At 43.4% G+C, this 24,590-nt stretch overlaps 1 protein-coding gene across 1 annotated transcript in view; it reads right to left on the bottom strand.

The window, feature by feature from the left end:
• The window catches only part of ror2 (receptor tyrosine kinase-like orphan receptor 2), a 62,221-nt gene extending 37,999 nt beyond the window's left edge, over positions 1 to 24,222 (bottom strand). The window contains exon 1 of the mRNA XM_061699229.1: positions 24,156 to 24,222. Coding sequence (XP_061555213.1) covers positions 24,156 to 24,222 — 67 coding nt within the window. The remainder of the gene's footprint in view (positions 1 to 24,155) is intronic.
• Between the last annotated feature and the right edge of the window lie 368 nt (positions 24,223 to 24,590).

Below are 24,590 nucleotides of genomic sequence, written 5' to 3'. Positions count from 1 at the left end.
TGGAAATATATTTCATGAGAAAAATGGTGGCGTGTTAAATACTTATTTCAGCCCATGTATGTATGTATGTATGTACGTGTGTACGTACGTGCTATACATACACACATCCATCCATTGTCCGTACCGCTTATCCTCACTAGGGTCGGGGCCGTGCTGGAGCCGATTCCAGCTATCTTCGGGTGAGAGGTGGAGTCCACCCCGAACTGGTCGCCAGACAATCACAGGGCACGTATAAACAAACAACCATTCACACACACATTCACACCTCCGGGCAATTTCGAGTTTTCAGCTGTTTGAAACTACTTTTATTTAATAAATGAGACAACACACAGTTGTGCTCATACGTTTGATTACCCAGGAAGAATTTGTAAGATGGCTACAATTCTTTAAAGAAAACTATATTTGAATGATATTCAAATTAAACTGTCAAGCATTTCAGGAAAGCATTATCATCAAACAAAACAAAACCATCAAGAAATTAATGATGGTTGTTGTTCAGTCATCAGTCATATTTAATAAAAACAATATTTCACAAATTCTGCCAGGGAATGTAAACTTATGAGCACAACTGTACATATTATGCAGTCATACGTACCTCTGTCATATTGGAATGTAAGTGTAGGCTTTCACTAGGTGGCGGTGGTATATGAGAATGAAAGTGCACACCTTTCTCATAACCTCTAGGTGGCGGTGGCATATTGGAATGTAAGTGTACAGCTTTTTCATAACCTCTAGATGGCGGCATACATTTATCGACTGGGAAAGTTTTTTTCGTTTTCCCCTATACCTATGTGTAATGCGCACCATTGACTTTTGCCATTTTTTTTGGAGGGGGGGGGGGGGAATATACACAAGATATTAATTAAATACACACGAGAATTAATTAAATATACACGAGAAATTACGGTAGTCCAATAGTTCAAGAACAATGTTTCTCTATGTACAACTGCAAGGAATTAAGGGATTTCGTCATCTACAGTACATAATATAATCAACAGATTCAGAGAATAGAGAGAAATCTCTGCAAGGCCAAAAATCTAAATTCAATGCCCGTGACCTTTATTGTCTCAGGCGCCACTGCATTAAAAAAAATAAAAGGCATCACTGTGTAAAGGATGTTGCCATGTGGACTCAGAACTACTTCAGAAAACCCTTGTCAGCTAACACAGTCCTTCACTACATCTACAAATGCAAGTTAAAACTCCACCATGCAAAGCGAAAGCAAAACCATCAACAGAAATGCCGCCGGCTTCTCTGGGCCTGAGCTCATCTGAGATGGACTGATGTCAAGTGGAAAAGTGTGCTGTGGTTTGGCGAATCCACATTTCAAATTGCTTTTGGAAATCATGGATGTCATGTCCTCCGGGCCAAAGAGAAAAAGGACCATCCGGATTTTCTCCCAGAGCGAACCTCAACATCTTCACGGTTGACCCCGAGTATTTCAAGAGTTCCCAAAGCTTACTGAGTGTTGTTAAATGGAAATGTAACCCGAATCTTAAACATGCCCCTGTCCAAGCTTTTTGGAAAGTGTTGCAGGCATCAAATTCAAAATGAGTGCATATTTGCATACAATAGTTTATCAGTTTGAACATTAAATATCTTGTTATTGTAGTGTATTCGATTGAATTTAGGTAGGGTGAAAAGGATTTTCGAATCATTGTATTCTAGTTTTAGTTACCTTTTTCACAATGTCTCAAATTGGGGTCTGTATGTTTTTCCTGCGTGTCATAAAAAAACCCACATTATTAGAACCACTCACTTTGCAATACAGGGCAGTTTACTCTGCTTTGTTGCACGAGCAGCCCTTGGCAGCTTCAGTATACTTCGCGCATTTAACTTTGGTTCCCAGCACGCATCGAAATGAAATGCTGAATTTTCTCCGTAATAAGGGGGGCTAATTAGCGTTTGTGTGTGTTTATGCTACCCATAGTTCGTTTAATGTGTGCCTTATTTCACTGTCGGGTTACATAGAGTATCTGTTGCACTTTGTTTTCATGAAACCCTGACTGTAAGTCGTGTGCAATATATTCAGTAGGTTCAAATGGCACATTTACTCAATCACCACAGGTGATATATATAATGATGTATTTTACAACTACTACAGTAGTTTATATTCACCCCATAATAAGCCGAATAAAAACGACATTGAAACTTTTTTTAATAACCTAAATATCCCTCAATTAACCGGAAAGTAAAGAGTTTTTAGATGCCCCGTTAACCCTCGCAGAGTAACACAAGGCCTTAAACGATATGCCAACAGGTAGAGCTTCAGGCAATGATGGGTTTTCCACAGAGTTCTATCAACATTTCTGGTGTATACTAGAACCACTACTTTTCAGGCCTGTTTAAAAGTCATATGAATACAGCTGCAATAACATTCCGACTGAAACCAGGGGAAGACTCCACTCTTCCAGCTAATTACCGACCGCTGTCACCAATTAATACGGACATCAAAATCATATCTAAGGCTTTAGCCAACAGACTAGAAATAAATCCCCCCGTCGTAAATACATTCTGACTGAACAGGTTTCATGAAAGGACGGGGCTCCACCGACAATGTGAGGCGACTGATAAACCTAATAAGTATGTCTCAGCGTAATAACCTCAAAACGATTGTCTTGTCACTAGACGCAGAACCAGATTTTGACAACGTTAACTTCACAAATTTGGCTTCGGTGACTCATATATTCACTGGATCGCAACGTTATACAACTCACCCAAAGCAACTGTCACCACGGATGGGGTCACATCCCAAAGTTTCACTTTACAAAGAGGAACTAGACAAGGATGCCCACTCTCGCCCCTGCTATTAGCACTATTTATCGAACCGCTGGCAATAGCAATACGGCAGAAGACTATGATTAAAAAGGTATCAGTACTCCTATGTCAGAACATAAAATTAATCTTTACGCAGATTATATCCTTCTTTATTGACAAGGACCCGAGGCCTCACTTCAAACAGTTTTTAACCTCAAGACATTTTTGCAATTATCAGAATATGCTATCAATTGGTCAAAATCAATAAGAGTCCCGAAAAGGACTAACTCGTGGAATCCTGTGGACCTAAATCCAAACTTCCCTATTCTGACTGGGAATATCAAATATCTAGGCATTAATATCTCAGCAAGACTTACAGAGTTAAATAATTGACATCACATACCTCTACTGGAAAAAAACATTTGTGATGGTTTAAAATGGAACAAATTAACTATTTATTTTCAATGATCCCATCCAAACCCACATTAAAATGGTTCCAAATGCTCGACTCTGCCATTTTAAACTTTTACTCTAAAAATAAGAAAAATGGAATCAGCCAAGCGAGCCTTCAGAAAGGTAAAGCAGAAGGGGGACTTGACGCACCCAATTTCAAACACTATTACTTACCTCATTAAATGGTTACATCCGAATGTTGAGCAACAATCTTGACTGGAACTGGAACAGATAGACTGTAATAGCACCAAACTTTCAGACCTCCCATCTATCAGCGCAAGTCTTAAACGCCACAAAATGTTTTTTAAGAATCCGATTATTGCCGGCACTTTATCGGCTTGGCGGAAAACTCCAGAAACCACGCAATCTCAGTTAGCACCATATCCTTCCTCCTCAATATGGCACAATCCCGATTTTGAGATTGACAAAATACCGCTTTACTGCAGCACATGGGAACAAAGTGAAATCATCACTTACGATTCTAAAATAATGTTTTCCGGCTTATTCCAAGAATTTCAAATTAGAGATGGTAAACTTTCTTCAACACGATAAAGTTAGAACAACAATCCGAAAAAGACACACGTGAATACTTTAGAATGACCCATTTTTCCACAAAACAAAGTATACAAATTCATCTCAAGTACTAATTGAATACACTTACCAGTTACAAAGAGGGAAAAAGACCTCTCAGTTTCTACTGACATTGATTACTGGGCACAAATCAGTAGAAACACATTCTCAATGACAACAAAAAACAAAAACAGTAATTTACAGCTAATCCAGTTCAAAGTACTCCATAGATCACACGTTATGCAATATAGTATGCATAAAAATGGATGTACCGCTTGACCGATTCGGGAAGCGCTTTAGGGTTTGCCCCGAGGTTTGACAGCAATCTAAACCCCTCATGCAGGCTCCATTCAAAATGTGTGTGTGTGTGTGTGTGTGTTTTTTTTATATATAGAGTTGCGGTCAGCTCAGCTTGGATAAAGACGGTGTAGTTTGTATAGGGTAATAAGACTTTGGAGAGTGTTGACAGCAGAGTTTGGACAGCTTGAACAGTAGCGACAGCGAGCTTCCGTCACTCCTCGGACTCCTTGGAAAGAGGCTGCTGCCCGCTAACCCGGCACCTTGGTGTCATGGCCCAGCCGTTGGTGCACTCGACTTTCAACCTGGGTTATGGTGGTGCCCTGAGTTCGAACCCCAAGCAACACAGCACCCCACAAGGAACGATCATTGAGGCTCATCAATTATCTTTGTGTATCAAAAACGGAATTTTCCACCGTTTCTTATTTTATTCATGGGGAAAGTATTTATTGTGTTCACAGAACGTAAGGTAAAATTAAAAACTCACTGGGAGAGGAGAAATCACTGTACCCCAATTTAAAAATCTTGCTCTTGAATGAATAATTTAACACAAAAACTATGAGAAACTGTTATTTCGAAATAAGCACTTTCAAAATCCCCTGCCCTCTTAAACCCATGCCATTTGCCCAAAGTGACAGAAAAACATTATACCACCTGCCATACCTGTGATGATGAACATTTTAAGCACACGGAATACGCTCAAAAATAATCTATTTTACACTTTATGTTGGGAAATTACTTGCCCAAACATTGTTTTGTAATATATAGTCATTCACAAGAAGAGTGTTACGATGCTTCATGAAGCTTCACCTCGCCATCACTGCATAAATGAAGAAGAACCCAATAATCGGATCCACCTTAACGCCTTGGTGGCAAAGTTTCGAATCAACAGGATCAACAGGATACCAACACTCCACAGCAACCTCCATCTACCGGAGTTTGTCAAGCAAATAATGAACCTTCTCCCGCAAAGTAAAATAAATCTTTCAAAAGTTTCTAAATTAATTTCATGCACTGAATCAGTGCACTTACCAATCACTAACCAACTTACTGATGACTGTATATGTTTTTCTCACTAGTCCCATCTGGGCACATATACACGCGTATCCAGGGGTTCCTGGGGGACTGGTATGGGGTCGGGAGGGTGTGGGTGTCGGACTGGGTTTCAGCACATCTGTGTTGTTTCCCGGTCCGGGCGCCCTGCCTGCCCCCCTGGGTTTTAATGCATCACGCACACTCATCCCCATGTTTTAATGCACCACATACACCCATCTCTGGGGGACGGTGGGTCTTTGGTGGGGGGGGTTCGGCTGTTATGTGTGTGGTTACCTGTGCATGCGTGCATGTTCATGACAATAAAAGGGGATTCTTCTTCTTCTGTTATGCTCACTGGCCTCTGCAGCTTATAATGCACCACACCACTCGCGGGGCTCTGATACACAGGGTAGGGCCAATGACTGCCAGTCGGGGACCTGTCCACCGGGGCTGCTCTCGGGTGGAACCCTGGGCCCGATCCCGCCCCACGATTGATTTGGGTGGGGTCCTTAGCCTCCGCGGTGCAGGCACAGCAAATATGGGACACTTCTGTCAGTCTTTGTGCATGCGGAACGGTGTCAATTCACTTGTCCGTGGGCACACAACCCTGGGACTCCTTCGCTGGGCGTGGGGCCACTCACTTATTGCGACAAATAACTCATGAATATGCGAATCGTTTGGGTGTCCCCCTCACTCACACTCTCGTCCTATAGACTTTTATAGTTTACATAGTCAATCCCACCACACTTCAGTTGTACAGCCGGGTTCACGACCTTTGTCCTGCATGCTTCTTCTCCTGTTCTAGCTTGTCCTGTCCTTCCCTCTACAGCCCCATGCAACACTCATATCTAATGTTTCATTGTTGTAGATATGTAATGATTTACTTTTCTCATCCTGCAATCTCGGGTCTGAATGTCTACAAGCCTGTCACCTTGACATCTGTGGTCATGAAGTCCTTTGAACGCCTCATGTTGGACCACCTCAAGAGCGTCACAGGTCCCCTGCTGGACCCCCTGCAGTTTGCCTACTGAGCAAACGGGTCCGCAGACAACATGGGTCTGCGCTTCATCCTAGAACACCTCGACAGCGTGCAGACCTACGCGAGGATCCTGTTCATGGACTTCTGCTCTGCGTTCAACAACATCATCCCCGAACTCCTCTCTCCAAGCTTCTCCAGCTCAGCATCTCGCCTGCCATCTGCCACTGGATTTAAAGCTTCCTGGCGGGCAGGACACAGCAGGTGAGGCTGTGGGACACCGCCTCATCTACACGCACCACCAGCACAGGGCCGACCCAAGGTCGTGTCGTCTCTCTGCTGCTTTTCTCTGACTACACGAACGACTGTACCTCAACGTACCCGGCTGTCAAACTCCTGAAGTTTGCAGATGACACCACAGTCATCGGTCTCATCAAAGACGGCGACGAGTCTTGGCAGGAAGCGGAGCGGCTGGAGCTGCGGTGCGGCCGACACAACCTGGAGCTGAACATGCTCAAGACTGTAGTGATGATTGTGGACTTCAGGAGGCATCCTTCGCCACAGCTGCCCCTCACGCTGTCCAAGTGCCTTGTGCCCATCGTCCAGACCTTCAAGTTCCTGGGAATTACAGTCTCTCAGGACCTGAAGTGGGAGTTCAACATCAACTCCATCCTCAAAAAGGCCCAGCAGAGGATGTCCTCTCTGTGACTTCTGAGGAAGCACGGCCTGCCACAGGAGCTGTTGAGGCAGTTCTACACAGTGGTCATTAAGTCAGTCCTGTGTTCTTGCATCACAGTCTGGTTTGGTGCTTCTACAAAAAAGGACAAACTCCGACTGTAACGGACAATCAAAACAGCTGAAAAGATTGTCGATACCCCCCTACCCACCCTTTAGGACTTGCACGCTGCCAGAACTAAGACAAGAGCATAAAAAATCCTTTTGGACCCTCCATAATTTCTCCTCTCCCAACGAGGTTTTTTTGTACCCTACTTCCTTGGAGCACAACAAACACCTTTCCTTTGAAGGAAGAAGAAACGGTGGAGAATGCTTATTTTGATGAACAACTGTAATGGATAAGCCCCAATGGGAGTTATTTATGCAGCACAGTCCTGCCCGAGGTTCAAACTCACACGACCTCCATACCCCAGGCTGAGAGTCAAGTGCACAAACTGCTGGGCTATGAGACCAGGGTGCTGGGTTAGCCCCTTCCATTACCCGACACACGCCTCGAAGACTCGGCACATCTCGTAAAATCACTACTGGTGTGCTTTTCCAGTTGATTGTGCGTAAAGCTCTCCTACTCTGAGTTTAAAAAAAAAAAAAAAAAAAAAAAAAAAAAAAAAAAAAAAAGAAGTAGGCACAGATCATGACACCTACTAATAATTAAATTTTTCCATCAATCCATCCATTTTCTTTACCGGTTATCCTCACTAGGGTTGTGGGCGTGCTGGAGCCTATCCAAGCTATCTTCGGTCGAGGGGGGCAGGGTACGCCCTGAACTGGTTGCCAGCCAATCGCAGGGCACATATAAACAAACAACCATTCGCATACAGACATAGAATCTACAATCAACCTACCACACGTTTTTGGGTTGTGGCAGGAAACCGGAGTACCCAGAGAAAACCCAGGCAAACTCCACACAGGCGGGGCCGGGAATCGAACCCCGGTCCTCAGAACTGTGAGGCAGACGCTCTCATCAGTTGGTCACTGTGCCGCCTTTGCTTAACATATAAACTGGAATTTAAAAGATGTGCTACTAAGTTATGTCTGCCCTCTAGTGGTAAACAGTGTTATTCCAACTTAAGACTGATGAGGTATGGTAGAGGTAACATTTTTATAATTTTCAAAAAGTAATCAAGGGAGCCACTCTGAGTGTGGGCGTGGCGCACTCGTATTCACAGTTCCTTATCCCTCACTTACAGTATATACTATCATGTTTATATTTAAAGATGTCTTGGAATAATCATGGTTTGTTTGCAAATAGAGTAAAAGCTTGTCAAGAGCACTGCATAATTTCCAGATGTGAAAAGTTCGGAGGAATAATCCATTAGTAATTTAGAAAACAAGAACATAGTATAGTCGGCGAACCAGAGTTGGAGAATTTACACAGATTTTTTTCCCCGGATTCCTGTTATTTGCGGAACTGTGATACAACACTGTATTAAGTGATTCACTTGCTCAAAGAATTCAAGCTAAGTCATATGAAACTTGAAAAGAAAAGCAATTCATTGAAAAAAAAGAGGGGTGCTTGTGTTGAGCAGCCTAATAGCAGAAGGAATAAAAGGCTTGAGTGTCTGTTTGTCCTCATCCGGGGCACACAGCGATTCTGGCCGGAGGGCATCACGTGGTATTCTGTGGTCAGGACATGCATCTTTTTTTTTTTTTTTTTTTTTAAATATAATTTGTATAATTTTTGTGGCATATTCAGCTACTTGTTTCTCAGAGTAAGAGCCTACTCTGAAAATTCCGTTCAGGCAGGGTTTTGTCTTTTTGTCTTTTACTCACCAGCAGGGGGAAAACAAACAAGACTAAAGTGATTTCAATAAAATACTGGTACAAATTGATCTAAAATGCTATAACACAGAGAGAAAAGCAGATGGTATTCGGCAATACATTTTCCTTTCTCGACCTTTGTCGACTGCATCGGAGCTCAAGTCAAACTTTAACTGTGAGTTGAACATTGTGCCAAGGTAATTGTATGATTCCACCAACTGAACTTTTTGTGAATCATGCATTCTTTTCGTCTTTCTTCATTCGGTCTAAAATTGATGAGAAGCTCCTTGCTATTTAGAATGTTGAGATCCAGGAAGTTATCGTCACACAATTGGTGATTTTTGTCTGTGCCTTGAAGAGAAGGGGGGAGCCATCATATAACATTGTTGTGCAATTTCGGGTTTTTGCCCTGTTTAGATAGCGGTTACATTTGAAGTCGGGAATTTGTCTTAGGATAAACATGTATGTGAAGAAAAAAAGTGGACATTAATTTTGTTTTTAAACTACTGCTGTCAGTGAGGCTTTTAGTAAAGCTCTTCAAACAACAGTGTTCCAAAGCGATACGCATCTATTGTGAACAAAGACAAGTTCACATTGACTGGTTGAAGACGGCCGAAGGCTAGCAGAAGAAAAAAAAAAGTGCGAGGAACAACACCGCCGACATCAACTAAATGACATGCTAATTTTGTGGAGAACCCATTTACGCCACTATATTGACTGAACTACCGGGGAAAGGGACTGCCACGGAGCCGAATAAGACAAGGAATATTTTGAGAAAATCCTAAATTATAAGTCTCACAACACAGTTAATATTAGGGAAGTCTGTCAATTGTGCTTGTGTGAGCGAAATGTGTTTCTGGAAATCACTTGTACTTTCCAACGACACCTCGTGCGAAAGACATCTTTGCGTCTGTGAGCAATTACGACCCCCACCATAAAACCTAAGGGCCAGTGTATCTGATGACCTTAAGGTGGAAAAGAACCTAAACTGCCCTGAGGCCACATACCATGCACACACTTGAAACTGGGCCTCTAAAATTGTTCTGTTCAGTTTAGTAAGGCAGGCCAACAACAATAGAATAAAATTAACTCTTTTAATCTGACATACATCGCTGTCAGTGGTCATCATGAATTGACTCGTGTTAGAAATGACTGGCTGCACGCTTACACAACACGGCGTTGGGAAATTCACGCTCTCCGCAAGCCGGAACCTTCGGTAACTCGAGAGCGTTGTGCCACTCGATAGAAGTAAAACTGACACATTCAATATGGCGGATGTACTGACGCATCCCTAGCAATAGCCAACACGTTCAGTGGTAAAGTTATAGAAAGTGGCGCACGCTCTGTCTCAGGCCGCCGCGCTCTCGGGGCGCCATGGCAACATCGGACCCCAAACACGAGGCTCGATCGGTCCGCGACTGCATGACGTCACGACGGGAAGCGGTTTTGGCCATAAAACAAGGGGACAAGAACCTTTGCTGGTCTCTTTTTTCATGATTATGGGGGTTATTCTGAACCAACTTGGTCGGGCAAAAGAGGAGCACGAGCAACGTCAACGACTGGACATTGTTTTCGTTTTCAAGCCTCACTTTGTTGTTAAACGGCGAGTTTGTTAGCGCCAGCTCGATGTATTAACACTATTCCTAAAAGCTTTTCCTGGTGGTAACCTCACGGTACTTCGTTTTTAGCCATTCGTATTTGACTCTTTCGAACATGGATTCTCATACGTTTTGGGTCGAGGGACCACCCCGAAAGTGGAGTCATATTTCATATCATAAAGCACCCGTAGGAACTTCAGACGTCTATGATGACGCAAGATGTCGTCGCAGACACCAAAGATGACGACAGATGTGATTTAGGCTTTGTTCGTGTTTACATATTTGTATGAATAAATTACAGACACAGGTCTTTAACTTTGTCCGCAGACACCAGCCGTAAAGAATATTTTTTAGCGAGTTCGGCTTCAAACAATCGTGTCATCAACCCTGAGTTATGCTCGTTAGCGTAGCATACACAGGGAGTCAGCTGTCTCGCGTTCGCGTTGGTCACGTGACAGTCTGCATATAGCGGATTCATTTTACCCGATTCCCTTACAACAAACAAAAGCCATCTCGGAAATTTCACCTGCACTGTCCAATATGCAGGTATTTATTTCACAGTCAAACTGGTTAATTTCAGATTGTATCGTTCTCAATGAGCCAATAGACCTTGATTCGGTTCAAGGACGATATTGGTTTATTGAAAAGGATACGATCCGAAACGACGACGTTGGACTATTTAAATGGATACGATCCGAAACAAATACGATGCCCACTTAACACCTCTGAAAATATCAGAACAATCAACCTGATATTTTTGATATTTTAAAAGAACAGGCGTTAGTACCGCCCGTGAAATCCATAATATTTGACCTATCGTTCTAATATTGGTGAGGCTTATTTTGCGGTGTCTCGGACAAACAACACCTAAGTTATTTGCAGTCTGTGCACAACTGAAGTACGTCGCTGGGGGGAACGTCATCTAAATGCTTCAACACAACTAATTTGATCGGGCACCTGAAGAATGTACACAAGCAGGAGCATGCCGCGTTCAAGCAACGCAGTGTAGGTGGGGTCGGGGGGGGGGGGGGGGGGGGGGGGGGGGGGGGGGGGGGGGGGGGGGGGGGGGGGGGGGGGGGGGCAACAGACTCTGGACAACACCCGTCCATATCGCCATGACAGTGAGAAAGTTAGTGTAAGCATTGCATTAACAGTATTTGTTAAAGTAATTTTATTTACAGTAAGTTAGCACCCATTATTTCTGCCATGCTGTAATGTTGATTTGACCTAAACTTGTGTCAGTGGCCAATGCTTGAATACCCCCTAGAGGTCATTGATGTTTTAACATTTGTCTAAAATGCGAGAGAAGGATTTTAAAGGTACAGTACTCAGTGTACAGTACACAAGTATATACAATAAATGAGCAAGCCATGTAAGTAGACACACATTGCTCCATCTTGTGACCGGATCGGTGATCGGTTATTGTTTTTTTTTTTTTTTCCAAACTTGCTGATCGATGATCGGCCCCAAAAATCTTGATCGTGTAAAGCCTAGTTTTTTTTTTTTTTTTTTTTATCTGCATACATAAAATCAACATTTAAAAACTGTATTTTATGTTTACTGGGTTACCTTTGTCTGATATTTACATTTGGGGAAAAAAATAATACCTCACGACACTCTCGCTCTCTCTAAATATATATATATATATATATATATATATATATATATATATATATATATATATAGTATACGGAATAGTGCTTGGTAAAATTGAGTACCATTTGGTACGCTCTGCTTGGTATAATATGCCGCTATGGACCGCAGTTTTTCAGTTTTTAAAGTTTTTAAAGAAAAGCAAAGCATGGCTTTTATGAGGTTGCTTGCTTCCCCCTAAATTATTCAAATGGTCATTTTATTTTATTTTTTGTTCCTCATTAATATGTTTGTTTGCCTAAAAGTACCATCATTTCTCATGTATAATGCATATTTTTTTCCCGATTATTATTATTATTTTTTTTAAATCAATAGTGCACATTCCACATTGGTATATGGGAAAATGGAAAAAAACTTTCACATTTCATAAATGTATGCCGCCATGAAAAAGCTCTACATTTTCATTCCAATGTGCCAACGCCACATAGAGGTTATGAGAAAGGTGGAGCTTCCACTTTCATTCCAATGACTGCATATGCAGTGGGTAAGGAAAGTATCCAGACCACCTTAAATTTTTCACTCTTTGTTATATTGCAGCGGCACGGTGGACAACTGGTTAGAGCGTCTGCCTCACAGTTCTGAGGACCAGGGTGCAATCCCCGGCCCCGCCTGTGTGGAGTTTGCATGTTCTCCCCGTGCCTGCGTGGGTTTTCCGGTTTCCTCCCATATCCCAAAAACATGCATGCTAGGTTAATTGACTACTCTAAATAGCCCGTAGACACCTGTCTATATAAGACCTTACAGCTCACAGTGCATGTCACAGGAACTGCCTGAAGACCTCAGAGAAGACCTCTTTGAAAAAACTAACAAAATACAGATAATACTTAATGTACTGATCATATGAGTAGAAGCAAAATGCATTATACATATGTAGAAGGGTTTTCCAGAATTTTGTGGTCAATTCAGGGGGTGCGTATTATACATGGCTGTGCATTATACACGAGAAATTACGGTCCATGGTTTTGTATGCATTAATTGATGGGTCAGAGCTTTAAGGAACTATTTTACTTTAATAAAATATTTTGTGTGTGTCCAGTATGCACATAAGTAAATTAAATTAGTAACAGTGAATAACTACCGCTATTTGTTTGTCGTGTTTATTTGAGATTCCAGTAATTTTCATTGTCAAATAACTGAAAGAAAATGTGTCACCTCTCCCCCGCCTGCAGCCAGAATCTCACTTACTGTACTTTTAACCTCACACTGTCCCATTGGTGTGGCCAATGTCAGACTGCCTCATTCTTTCAGTTCAAGATGACTATACAAGCACATAGTTTATTTTCCTAACAGATGATAATTCTCTTTTGGGATAAACGTTGAAAATGTGCCCGGGTAATCCTTTGAGTTCTCACGCCATACGATGATAGTGACGTCATGCATGACAGTGATTTGAACAGTTCCCACAGTTTGGGTGGGGGGGGGGGGGGACCAACCCGGTTTCCGTGCTTATTTTTTAATTACAAAATAAGTACTTTTTTTTTTTCAATTCCAATTATAATGGGTGTCAATTATTTGCAGATTTTCTCGATTTGCTGTCTCTAGCCCCCGTGAAGAGTGGGGATCCACTGAACACAACAAAGTGGTGGTAATCAGATGTCAAGGCTGATAGTTTGTACAACTATTGTTCAGGTTACTGTAAAAAGGGGATTGGTTTAAAAAAAAAAAAAAAAAAAAAAAAAAAAAAAAAAAAAAAGATGCTTGAAAGTAATCGTCATTATTATTTCATACATATGACGAATTGAATTTTTGGTACAGATATTAGTCAAAAATGCTAATTATTTGCTTTTGCGGGCCACATAAAATGATGAGCGGGCCAAGATCTGGCCCCCGGGCTTTGAGCTTGACACCAGTGGTCTAAATTATCCAACTATGAACGATTGCCAAAATCTCCAGTCGAACTCCAAAACCTAGGTGGGTCTCCAAATACAAACAAACAACAGTTGCTGCATCACTAATGTCGAACAAAAGAACAAAAAAGGGTCAGCTCCAAATGACGCCCTCACGCTTTGAGATTTCAAAGCCGAGGTCCATTAAGGTGCAATTCTTATGACGTTCCTCTTCTAGATAAACGGTGTCCAGATGAGACACTTTTGCCCTCGCAGGCTCCATCGCTTCTTATGATCGAGACCGCAAACCCTCGTGTAAAAAGGTCTTTCTGACATACCGTCTGCATCGCGGCACTCTCGAGCGTGTCAGATGGTTTCACTTGCAAGCACTGGAATTTCCCCCTTTACTGCTCTGATGCTATCTTCCCACTATGTGAGTTTTAATCTACGGGAAGCTTACACAAGGGTAACTCCATCCCCATGACTGAGTTAAACCAACAATGGCCATCTCATAAAAAGCAGCCACTTCCCTTTAAATATTTGGCCGTTTGGAGGCTCAAAGACGAGACAATAAATGAGACTGGGAGGGATGCGACGAGCATTTGCATTTTATTGGCTCCCTGATAAGGCCGCACATACCAAACTAAGGTGAGTTGTGAAGAAAGCATTTAGTCCTGTGCCACTTACATTCATCGCAACACTGTTTTGGTCCTTCTCTCCAGTGCGCAGTTTTGCTCAAAAGGTACGAAGTGCAGTCAAGAGGTAATGACCGCATTTTATTTAACCGACTAATAATCCCATTTTTTTCCCCACAAATGTTCACCTTTTTTTTTTTTAGTTTTCAACTCTTTTGTAGGTTTCCTGTCAGCCATTTTGGAAATGTTGTTTGCAGTGCTCCCACCACACACAAGAGACTTGTCCTCGGCAGCAATGTAGAGTGAACACTGGAACAAATATTAAAAATGTGGATATTGAATATAGTCCTTTAGTGTGGAAAGTGCCAGTGTTAACAAGTAAATACACAAGTTTTGTGATAGTCTTTCGCTAAAGTGGCTTATTCGTGGGGGGGCAGTCAAAAATGAATGAGACCAATTGAATTTAACCTACTAATAATTTTAAAAAAAATTCTGAAATGTTTGTAGTTTAAATAATTGTTTGTAGGTTTATTTAAAAATATATATATGCATATCTGCTTGTCTGTCCTCTTCTTGTCAGCCTTTTGGGAAATGACGTCATTGCTTGATGCCCATCAGAGCGCCGTGATTGAATGTGTTGCTTCGGAAGCCGCTAAACATTTTCAAAAGGTCGCAAAACGTGTATGGGGAAGCTGCGGTGGGCGACGGCACCGTCAAAAAAGTGGGTGTCCAGGATCAAAGGCAAAAAAAAAAAAAAAAAAAAAAACGAGTGACCTCCCGCACTCAGTGACGGCTTCCTGCCTCTCTAACCAACACTACTATGACGGAATGATTCGTCCCTAGTGCCACACAATCCTTTTTCTACGCTTTCCAGTATCTTTTTCCCCCTCCTCGAGACTCAAGAAAGCAGTTAAGTAGACCTGCAACTCGAGCTGATAACCAAACATTTGCCTCAGACAAATATTGTTCACCCTTTGTGGTTTTGTGGACACCACGAATTTGGTGAACTTGCAGACAGCGGTTCACGATCTCGAGTTTCGTCTTGGACTCCAACCAACCGATACAACTCGGGTTCTGACGAGCTTTGTTATTCTTGCATCTGTCTCTTTATCTGTTATTTATGAGTTAGTTATTCATGTTGTCCTTCGAACAGCTACAATATTTCGAGGGTAGGCGTGCGCATGTTTGCGTCACAAATGCAATAACCTATTATCCCTAACTTTTCACTGGGAGGAAGGGCAAATTAGTCCAGATTGAGCCGAAGTACATACAGAGTTTGCTGCTCCCCAACTTTCCACTGTATGGTATTGATATTTCAGCATGAAGGACGTGAGGTCATTCTTTTTCCACCGCTGTGCAGAAATGATGGAGCCTCTCGGATGAGTGGTTTCGTCAACAATTCAAAGTATGCGTTTGTCTTTAAATTAGGAATCTGCTTTTAACTGTGATCCTAAACAAACTAAAGTCGAAGTGCGTCCGATACGCTGGTTTTAAGGGGGGGCCGGGTGTCCTTTACTTTGAATAGTACAGTAAGAGGTGTCCTTTTATGGTCAATTTCATGCCTTCACACCAATTGTGTACTCAGAAGCCCACAAACGGAAAACTGCATTCGAAAGATTAAGTATCGGTTTCATTTGTGGCTGTGGACAACTGAGAAATGCAGGATCAAAGATGCACTGCACCGAGCCGCACACCCCACCCGCTCCCGCCACCGCCGCCGCCGCCCCCCACTTTCTATTAATTAAGTTAAAAAGGAACGTGTGAGGATTCGGCGATCCGATGTAAGAAATAAATAAATACGAAAGCACTTCAGAGCTCTATTACAAAGGTAGGTAAGTATGCACCGTAAAACATGCGCACATCCTGGAACACTTAAACAGGATGATTATGAACAGACTTAACAACATATTGCCTGTGGCTCCAAATGTGTTCTGATGCAAACAGACGATGCCTCAGCCCAATGAAAAAAAATCTCTTCTTCATCTGCGAAACACACTCAAGTGACCTTCATCGATAACGATTGTGACATTTATGCCGAAGCTGTGGTATTTTCGCTCGACTCTGATCGGCTCGATCGGTATCGGACGAGACATTTAACCGCGTCGCCGTCGCGTATGAATCCAAAAGCTAGTCTATCTTTAGCCTTGCTCCATGTCTTGTGGCGTGGTACTCTAACTATCTGACAGCCAATAAAGTTTTTTCGAGGTTGTCGGTGAAGAAAACGCGTCGTCGGTGTGGGACGATTTTGCGGTGTTTCAGACAAACAACACGCAAGTTAATTGCAGTCTGCGCACAAACGGAAGTACGTCGTGGGGAACGTCATCTTAGACGCTTAAAGTTAGCGGGAGCATGTCATTAACACTATTTGTTCGAGTCATTTAACTGCAATAAAGTAATTTCATCACAGTAAGTTAGCACCCATTATTTCTGTCATGTCGTAGCGTTGATTTGTGTCAGTGGCCAATCCTTGGAACGCCCCCTAGAGGTCATGGATGGGCCCCCATCTTTCACCGCACAGACTATATACAATGTATGTAACACAGCCCGAGAGATAATCCAGGCAATTTATAAATCAAACAGCGTTTAAATGTTCAAGAGCAGCACAAGTATTGGAACGGGGTTGGACCAAGACCCGCGGTTAGCACGTCTGCCTCACAGTCCTTCAGTATTCGAATCTCGGCTCCGGCCTTCCTGCGAGAAGTTTGCATGTTGTCCAGATTCCAAAAACATGCACATGTTATGTTAATTGAAGACTTGATTTCATATGTCAACCTCGGGCCCGGGGGCCAAATTTGGTCCACGATGTAATTACGTTTGGCCCGCAGGACCATACCAAATGTGTATTAGAGTTGGCCCACCGCAAACTAGCACATGCGCCACTAATATTACAAATCCCAGAACGCTTTGCTAGTGTGTCGGCCCATCAGTCGAGACCGGCGAGCACCCCTTCCCTTTCTGTTGCAGTCGTTAGCAGCTATGCTACCGGTCTCCTCGAGCAAATTTACACTTCCCCCTCCCAAAAATGGGGAAAACAAAAGATGGAAAACAATTAACTTCCAAGACAGGTGGGAGGCGGATTGTTTTGTTGTTGGCTTTTGAAAAAAGATTTACATCAAAAAGAAAGGTAGTTGGAGATAGATACATAGAAGATAGAGAGACAGAAAATTCATGTTATCTATTGAAATAGAAAACAACGAGCAAATACCACTGATGTCTTGTATCGCAAATTTCATTGATGTTGCCGAGGCGTGTGAACCAGGACAGCCACTCGACATCCAGAGCCTTTAGGAATTCTGGGCGAATCTCATCCACCGAGGAGCTTTTTAACCACCGCGGTGACCTCAACCCCAGAGACAGGAGAGCCCGCCTCAGAGACCTCAGAATCCGCTTCCACATGGGAAGGCGCGTCGGTGGAGCAGTAGCCGGGGGATCGGATCGCCGAGGTCCCCGCCTTCGGCCGCCGCCCAGCTCATACCGCACCCCGACCCCGATGGCCGCCAAAATGTGCACGAGCGATGAACGTCGCACGGCGGTTATGTTCAAGTGAACGGGAGCCACAAGCCACACGACGCTGTGGTATCACCGAGGACCAATCAGAGCAAAGCTCTTGACCATATTAGCATTATTAATAAGTTATCCTATCAAGATTAGTTACATATCAAATATTAATGAGAAATCCGGCCATCTAAATTGCCAGGTGTGAAAGACCAACGAGAATATCTTGATAAAGTGCATCCTGGGCATTTCCAACCCGAATGATCTTGAAAACCCGATAAAATGATATCAAACATTCGTAAAAATCTTTTTTATTTTTTTAAATGGATGGCATGGGCACTTTAACAATTGCTTATTTTTCATCCATCGACAAGTCTCGAATTTTTACTATTATCAATGTCGTCAAGCAAAACCCAAATCTGAAACTGAGCAATACGCTGAACCAGTAGCGGGATCCACTCAATGAGCGAAGTTTGCATGCATGCTTTCCCTTCTTCACTTGGTTTTAGCACACAATTTAGCCGCATAGGTTAACACTGGGGGGGGGGGGTAAAACAAAATACGTAGAAGGGGACTTTGCATCAAATCCCAACCTAATCCTCAACACAGGTTATGTATGATGTGTTGGTATGCTCACACAGGGCTATTCTGTCTCCCAGTTAATTCCCACTGAGTCCTGTCCATGGGAATGCCATGCTTCGCTCTAATTAGTTCCAGAACCAGGGCTGTAATGAGTTTCAGACTCAAGACAAGTTAACATACAGCAGTATGTTACGTGTCACTATACTGGCTCGTCGCAACAACAGGAAATCCTAATCGGTGATGCCGATGGCTCAAAATTCCGCGTAGATGCTTCCAAAACAGTCATAATTTCAGAACTGGATTAGATGCTGTGCAGTCGCTTCATTAAAAGAGCGCACTGAACGTATTTTCTGAAAATGGCTTGGCGAGAGACATTGTTTGCTTCGAAGTGTGAGTCATCATATTTTGCAGGAGTGGCCATGTGGTTTCATTCGATTTACTTGTAATCAATGTTCCAGAGAGAATGTTTGTACAATCACCCTCCAAATTTATTTTGGAAAATGCGCACCCCATTACCATCGTTCCCAAATGAATTTGTGACGCAATGTTCTGGCGTCGTGTGGTCGAATCAATCATGCAGCGCCCAAACTCATCTCCACGGGGGGCCGTGTCCAGCATTCAATCCTACGCCCAAAGCCGTGTTCTCGAGCTCCTCGGGAGACGTTGATTGGTATTCTTGTAAATTCAAAAATTGGACCCCGATATTTGATCAGCGAAAATTGCGGCGCAGTAAAAACTGGTTCGATGAAGAAATACCCGTTTCAAAATATGCTACAAATCGGCTTGCAAGTTCTTCAAAATGTGTGTGAGAGGTAGTCCTGAATTATGTCCCTCATGGTCAGTGCTTTGTGACCCTCCGTTAACGACTGTTGTCTGGCCCCAAAACACCTTTGGACCGAGCTGAAGCCCCCCTAAAACCAATCTTAAACCCCCCCCCCCAAACCGTTTTGAAGTTCCCCCATAACATAGCAACAGAGAACAGCAAACTCCACAGAGGCGGGGCAGGGATTTGAACCCCGGTCCTCAGAACTGTGAGGCAGATGTGCTAACCAGTCGGCCACCGTGCCGCCCGACTCTAAACACTTTATCAGTTATCGAAATAGCTGTCGCCGAATTGGAATTCGATTAGTTGTTGATTAATCGATTAATCGCAGCACCGCTAGTGTGACTGCAGTCTTACAAATAATTGGATTCACAGCTGGCAAAAATGTGTGTAATTCATTGTAAATGGTAACTTCATATTAGTTCCCTTGTTGGTTCAATAATATCATTGGTTTTGGAAAGTTTGGGTCTTTTTCTACCACCGCCTAGATTGGAGGTGTCGTGCAATTCCTGGTCATTTCCGCGTAAATGGTCGATACTGTATATGGCGTTCATTCATTCATACATACCTCTAAGACCACTTTAACAATTATCCCCCCCCCCCCCCCCCCCCCCCCCCCCCCTTTACTTAAAACGTGCCACTCGTATGACTTTTTCTGAGACGATGCCTGTGTTTGCCAGGTCAAAAAGCCCACGTTCAACCTCACTTTGACTCATTCGTCGCACGCTGCTGCGACTCGCGTGAAAATTGTTGTTTACGTTGCGGCTTGGTTGTAGGACCACTCTGCTAAGACAGGCATTGGTCTTTCTAGTCTGCGAAGACCATGACAGAAAAGTGGTACAGTTCTCATTCCACTCCAGTACTTAGATGACCAGGAGCTTTCGTTACCCGTTTAGTTACCATGTTTCCGTAGTTACAACAGCGAGGGTTATGTTGCTAGGAGATGTGTGGCCATCAAAATATTGGGGCGAAAATATTGAGAGATACGGCGGCAACACCACACTGCACCGCTACATTGTTGCTCGACATGCAAGTTTAGAGAGCTAATTATTTAATCGGTATATAATCGGTTGTGTCAATATCGTCAATATTACTGTAATAAACACTCATACGGCTCATTTTCAGCAGGGATCTCGTTTGATGTCGCGTCCCGCGTCTGAGACGCACACAAATGACCACGTACGCATAAAGTACGAATCAATCTGGTCACTGGGAATTGTTAAACTTAATTGATATCCAAAAGGAAAGTCAGTTGGCCATGTCTTCAGTAGACTTCTGATCATGATGTATCATTTGTTTACATTTACAGAGAACGTTGTATAAAAGGAAACGGCCTCGGGTGATAGGCCACACCAAGTCGAAAGATAAACACATTAGAATCTGACAGCATACAGCCGTCTACTCCGGTATGTTTCCGTTATATGGCGGCAAGAAAAACAGTTTGGGATCATACGAATGTGGCACCCCGGTCTCGGGCAAAGCAACTTGTCGTTTAGGGCGAAAATAAGGTCGTTCTACGCAAGAATGGTCGGGAAACCTGATAGGGCGTTTGTATTGCCCTCAAACACATTTGTATTGAATAGCATAAATATGGATTTTTTTCTTTTTTGGGGGGGGGGAGGTCTCCATCCCAAGTTGTAACCGCTATGGGTATGTCAACACACACACAAAAAAAAAAAAAAAAAAAAAAAAAAAAAAAAAAAAAAGCACCCTGAGGCCTTTCCCCAACCATTTTCACACCCCTTCGCAGGCTCGTCATCAGCAAGCAATTAAAGTAACAAAGAACAAAGCCTTCGCTGTTGCGGCCAAAACGACGAGGCTCTCGCGCTAATGATAATGAAACCTTGCGAGCAAGGCAGCTCGCGGCTGGAAAGGTCCGATCGGATTTACCCCCGACGCCTACGATTTGAAGGCTTTTTTGTATTGAATGAGCGAGTGGCAATGACGAGGGTTGATCATACACAATTGACAATTTTTTTTTTTTTTTTTTTCTCCCCCCCTCCCCGGAACTCAGCTCACGTGGGAAGTTGGGAACCGTGATGGAGCTGATGTCATCATCGAGGCCCTGGTACCAGATTCCATCCACCATTTGATTCAGTTTATAAAAAAAAAAAAAAAAGGCAAGTAGAGTCACGTTGAGCCAGTGTCACACTGCTGGAAATGCCAGAAATATTATAGCAGCACAGATCCTTTTGTTATATTCCGTTCAGAATGATTCTATTTGATTGCCTTGCCAAAAGTGGTTATGTGTTCACCCGTGACTTGTGTCTTTGTCTGTCTGGAAGTCAGTTGGACAACACAGCCATGCCTCACATTAGATGGGGGGGAAAAAGAGAAGAAAAAAAAAAAAAAAAAAAAAAAAGCGAGCATGAAAAAAGTGGTATGACGATTTAAAGTAACACTATGGAATCACATTCGGCTTTATAACATTGAACAGTTACGAGTTTAAAAAAAAAAACAGGTGTTCCATTACCATTATTGCGATTTTTTTTTTTATTTTTTTTTATATGTAACAGTGATGAAAAGCATGATTTTCAGGCGACACGTCTGAACTTTACGACTTATCGCAGATAGACGCTAATGCTGGACAAACTTATCGGTGCACTCGGCGCAGTGTGAGCTACGTGGAAGTGCGCGGGTCCTCCTCGGATAATTGGATCAATAACGGTAAAGACGTGGCCCACTGAATGTCCTTTTGAAAACCAAACCCTTTTTCTGATACGAGTATTTGAATTCATGGCAATTATTGGCCATCACAAAGTCAAGAATTGTTTCAAAGAAGAAGAATAAAAAATATTCGACAAATCCGAAATGACGCCGTTTTGCATTGACACAATAGCAGACAGCAAAATAAATTGTATTATTTCGGAGCTATGAGTGAATATGCATGAATTTGTGAACGTGTCTGAACTGTTATTACGATTGTAGAACGACAAGAGTATCGTGGGTTGAGGGAGTCGTTGAGACAGTAGTTAGTTTTGACTAGCAACATGTAAATTGTGCAACCCACATAATGTCATTTAACATCTTTACCAGTCGGCAAGAAGTATTATTTGGAATATAATTTGGAAGTGCTTTCCACAAAAAGGTGAACAGTCTTCCGACGTGTGCTCAAGGCTGCTTGCTTTCATACCCGTGCAGGAAACTATTACCTCTACCAGTCGCGAGGACGGATTAAATCCCGGATGTGCCAACTCGTTTTTGCGTGGGACCGCAGAGCATTTCTGAACGTCCGAGTGTTTATTGGCATAATAGCTGCGAAAAGCAAAAGGCAAGGCTCCTCGAAAGAATGCGCGTTACGTCACTCGGCGAGACAAAAGGACGGGGGGGGGGGCTTGTTTTTTAACTGGCACGACGTCTCCTCCTTGGAGTTGCCAATGATATGCAGCTTTTTCGCAATATGCATAAACTGTTACTACTGCGCCCCCGGGGGCGGGTTTAAAGTATTCCCTGCAGGCTTTGGTTCCATTTGATTACAGGGATGGTAGACACCCTCCCAGGCAGTAAACACCCCCCCCCCCCCCCCCAACAGTAAAGGAAGGGCCTCCGGCCTCATTTCAGCCACCACCAGCGACTCTCCCTGACTCTCAAACCGAACCGGGTGAGTCATACTGTAGCGACTACTTATTAATTACCTTCCACTCCTTCCAAAATGTTTGGCGGCGTTTCGCCTTCCAGAGCATTAAATTCAACCGCAGCGCTCTGCTTCCGAGGGGCATCCAAAACGATGACGTCGTTTCCAAAATGGCTGAAAGGAAGAGAACAGGCCCAAACAAACCTTGACGCGAGCATCAAACCGTGATGATGATTATTATTTTTTTATTCAATCATTAGTAGGTTAAATCGAATTGGCATCACTACTTTTGACTGCCCCTTGTACATTATGTAAGTCCTTAACTTTCTGACTTTTTGCGTTAATGAAAAAAAAAAAAAATTTGATTTTCCTGGATTTTGATTTCCCGTAATTCATTGGTGACGAGTGCATTTATTGTTTTAACATTTAAATATGACTGTTTTGCACTTGTTTTTACGCTTGCCACACAGTTAAATCATTGCCTGTACAATGAATAATGGTTTTAAGATGGCGCCCAGAATATATTTAATGAAGTTTTGGATTGTTTCCTTCGTGCAAATCCAAAATGCAAACTAATTATTTTTTTGGGGGGGTCAACAAGCATCGGGGAACAGATGACTGTGAACACCACGTCAATAATGCGGGCAGTGGTCTCCTCATTGTGCACCTTGACTTTGCCTCCCTTGTGGTAAGTAAACCTCAAGTCATTGAGAGATGGAGTCATTAAAAGAACTGCGCTGCCCCTTGCACAATAAATGAGGAGAAACGGGGGGGGGGGGGGGGGGGGGGGATTCACGGTTTAGAGCTCCAAGCCCTGCTGGCATGCCAAATGGGGAATCCTCAAAGCCTGAGCTGAAAACAGGAAATCTCTGCAGGAACCCCCCCACAGGATAAATTAATTAACATGAGAGGACAAAAAGAGTGGAGATGATCACCTGGAGCTCTGCGTGCAATTAACATGACAACGCCGCAGTCGCCCTTTTCGCACGAGCGCCGAGGAACACACATGTCAACAATAAGCGTTTACGTGGGGAAGAAACCCTGTTGGGGAGGGGGGTGGGACACACCCCACCCCACTTTGGATATCGAACCTTAAGGCTCACGTGGCCATACGAGAAACATCTTCGACTGCTCTTAATCTCTTTCAGGAGAAGAAGAAGAAGAAGAAGAAGAAGAAGAAGAAGAAGAAGAAGAAGAAGAAGGGGAGGGGGGAAAAAAACATTTCTAACTTTTGCTTAACATTGTCTTGCCTGTCTCGCCTGGAAATGAATAATAAGTGATTCGACTCATCGCGATTCAAACGCGGTTACATTCTTCTGGTGTTAAATGGAGACAGCATCAATTTCCTTCAAAGGTCAAATAAACGGTGTGAATTTGGGGGGGCTTACCGTAGCATCTCAGGTTTGGACCCCAAAAAAAAAACATCCAGAGAAAATTCCTCATAAAGTTCGTCATAGCGTCGGAAGCTCCTCGGGTCGAAATTTATGGAAATAAGGAGCGAGTGGAGAATGATCCAGTTTTCACGAGCCTTGCTGTTCTTTTTGCTCGTTCGCCGTTCCTCGCTTCTGCCTTTCCGAAGGAGCGACTCGGCCGGGACACAGAGCACAACCTCCGGATGTGAAGGTGGCGAGGAGGCAGGGTGCTCCACGGGGGAAGGGGTGGGGGGTGAGGGGGGTGGTGGGGAGGGAGATGCGGGTTCTCAACGGCGAACAAAGCCGCGTTTGGGGCTGCTCGGGCTCCTGGAGCGGCCGGAGAGTGTGGACACCGTGGGGCGCGCACGTCCTTGAACGCAACGTGTCTTCGCGCGCGCGCGCGTCGAAGGG

Source organism: Phycodurus eques, chromosome 15 (genome assembly GCF_024500275.1).
Source record: "Phycodurus eques isolate BA_2022a chromosome 15, UOR_Pequ_1.1, whole genome shotgun sequence".
Taxonomy (NCBI): domain Eukaryota; kingdom Metazoa; phylum Chordata; class Actinopteri; order Syngnathiformes; family Syngnathidae; genus Phycodurus; species Phycodurus eques.
Note: the sequence above shows the minus strand (reverse complement) of the source record. Positions and strands in the feature narration are given on the sequence as shown.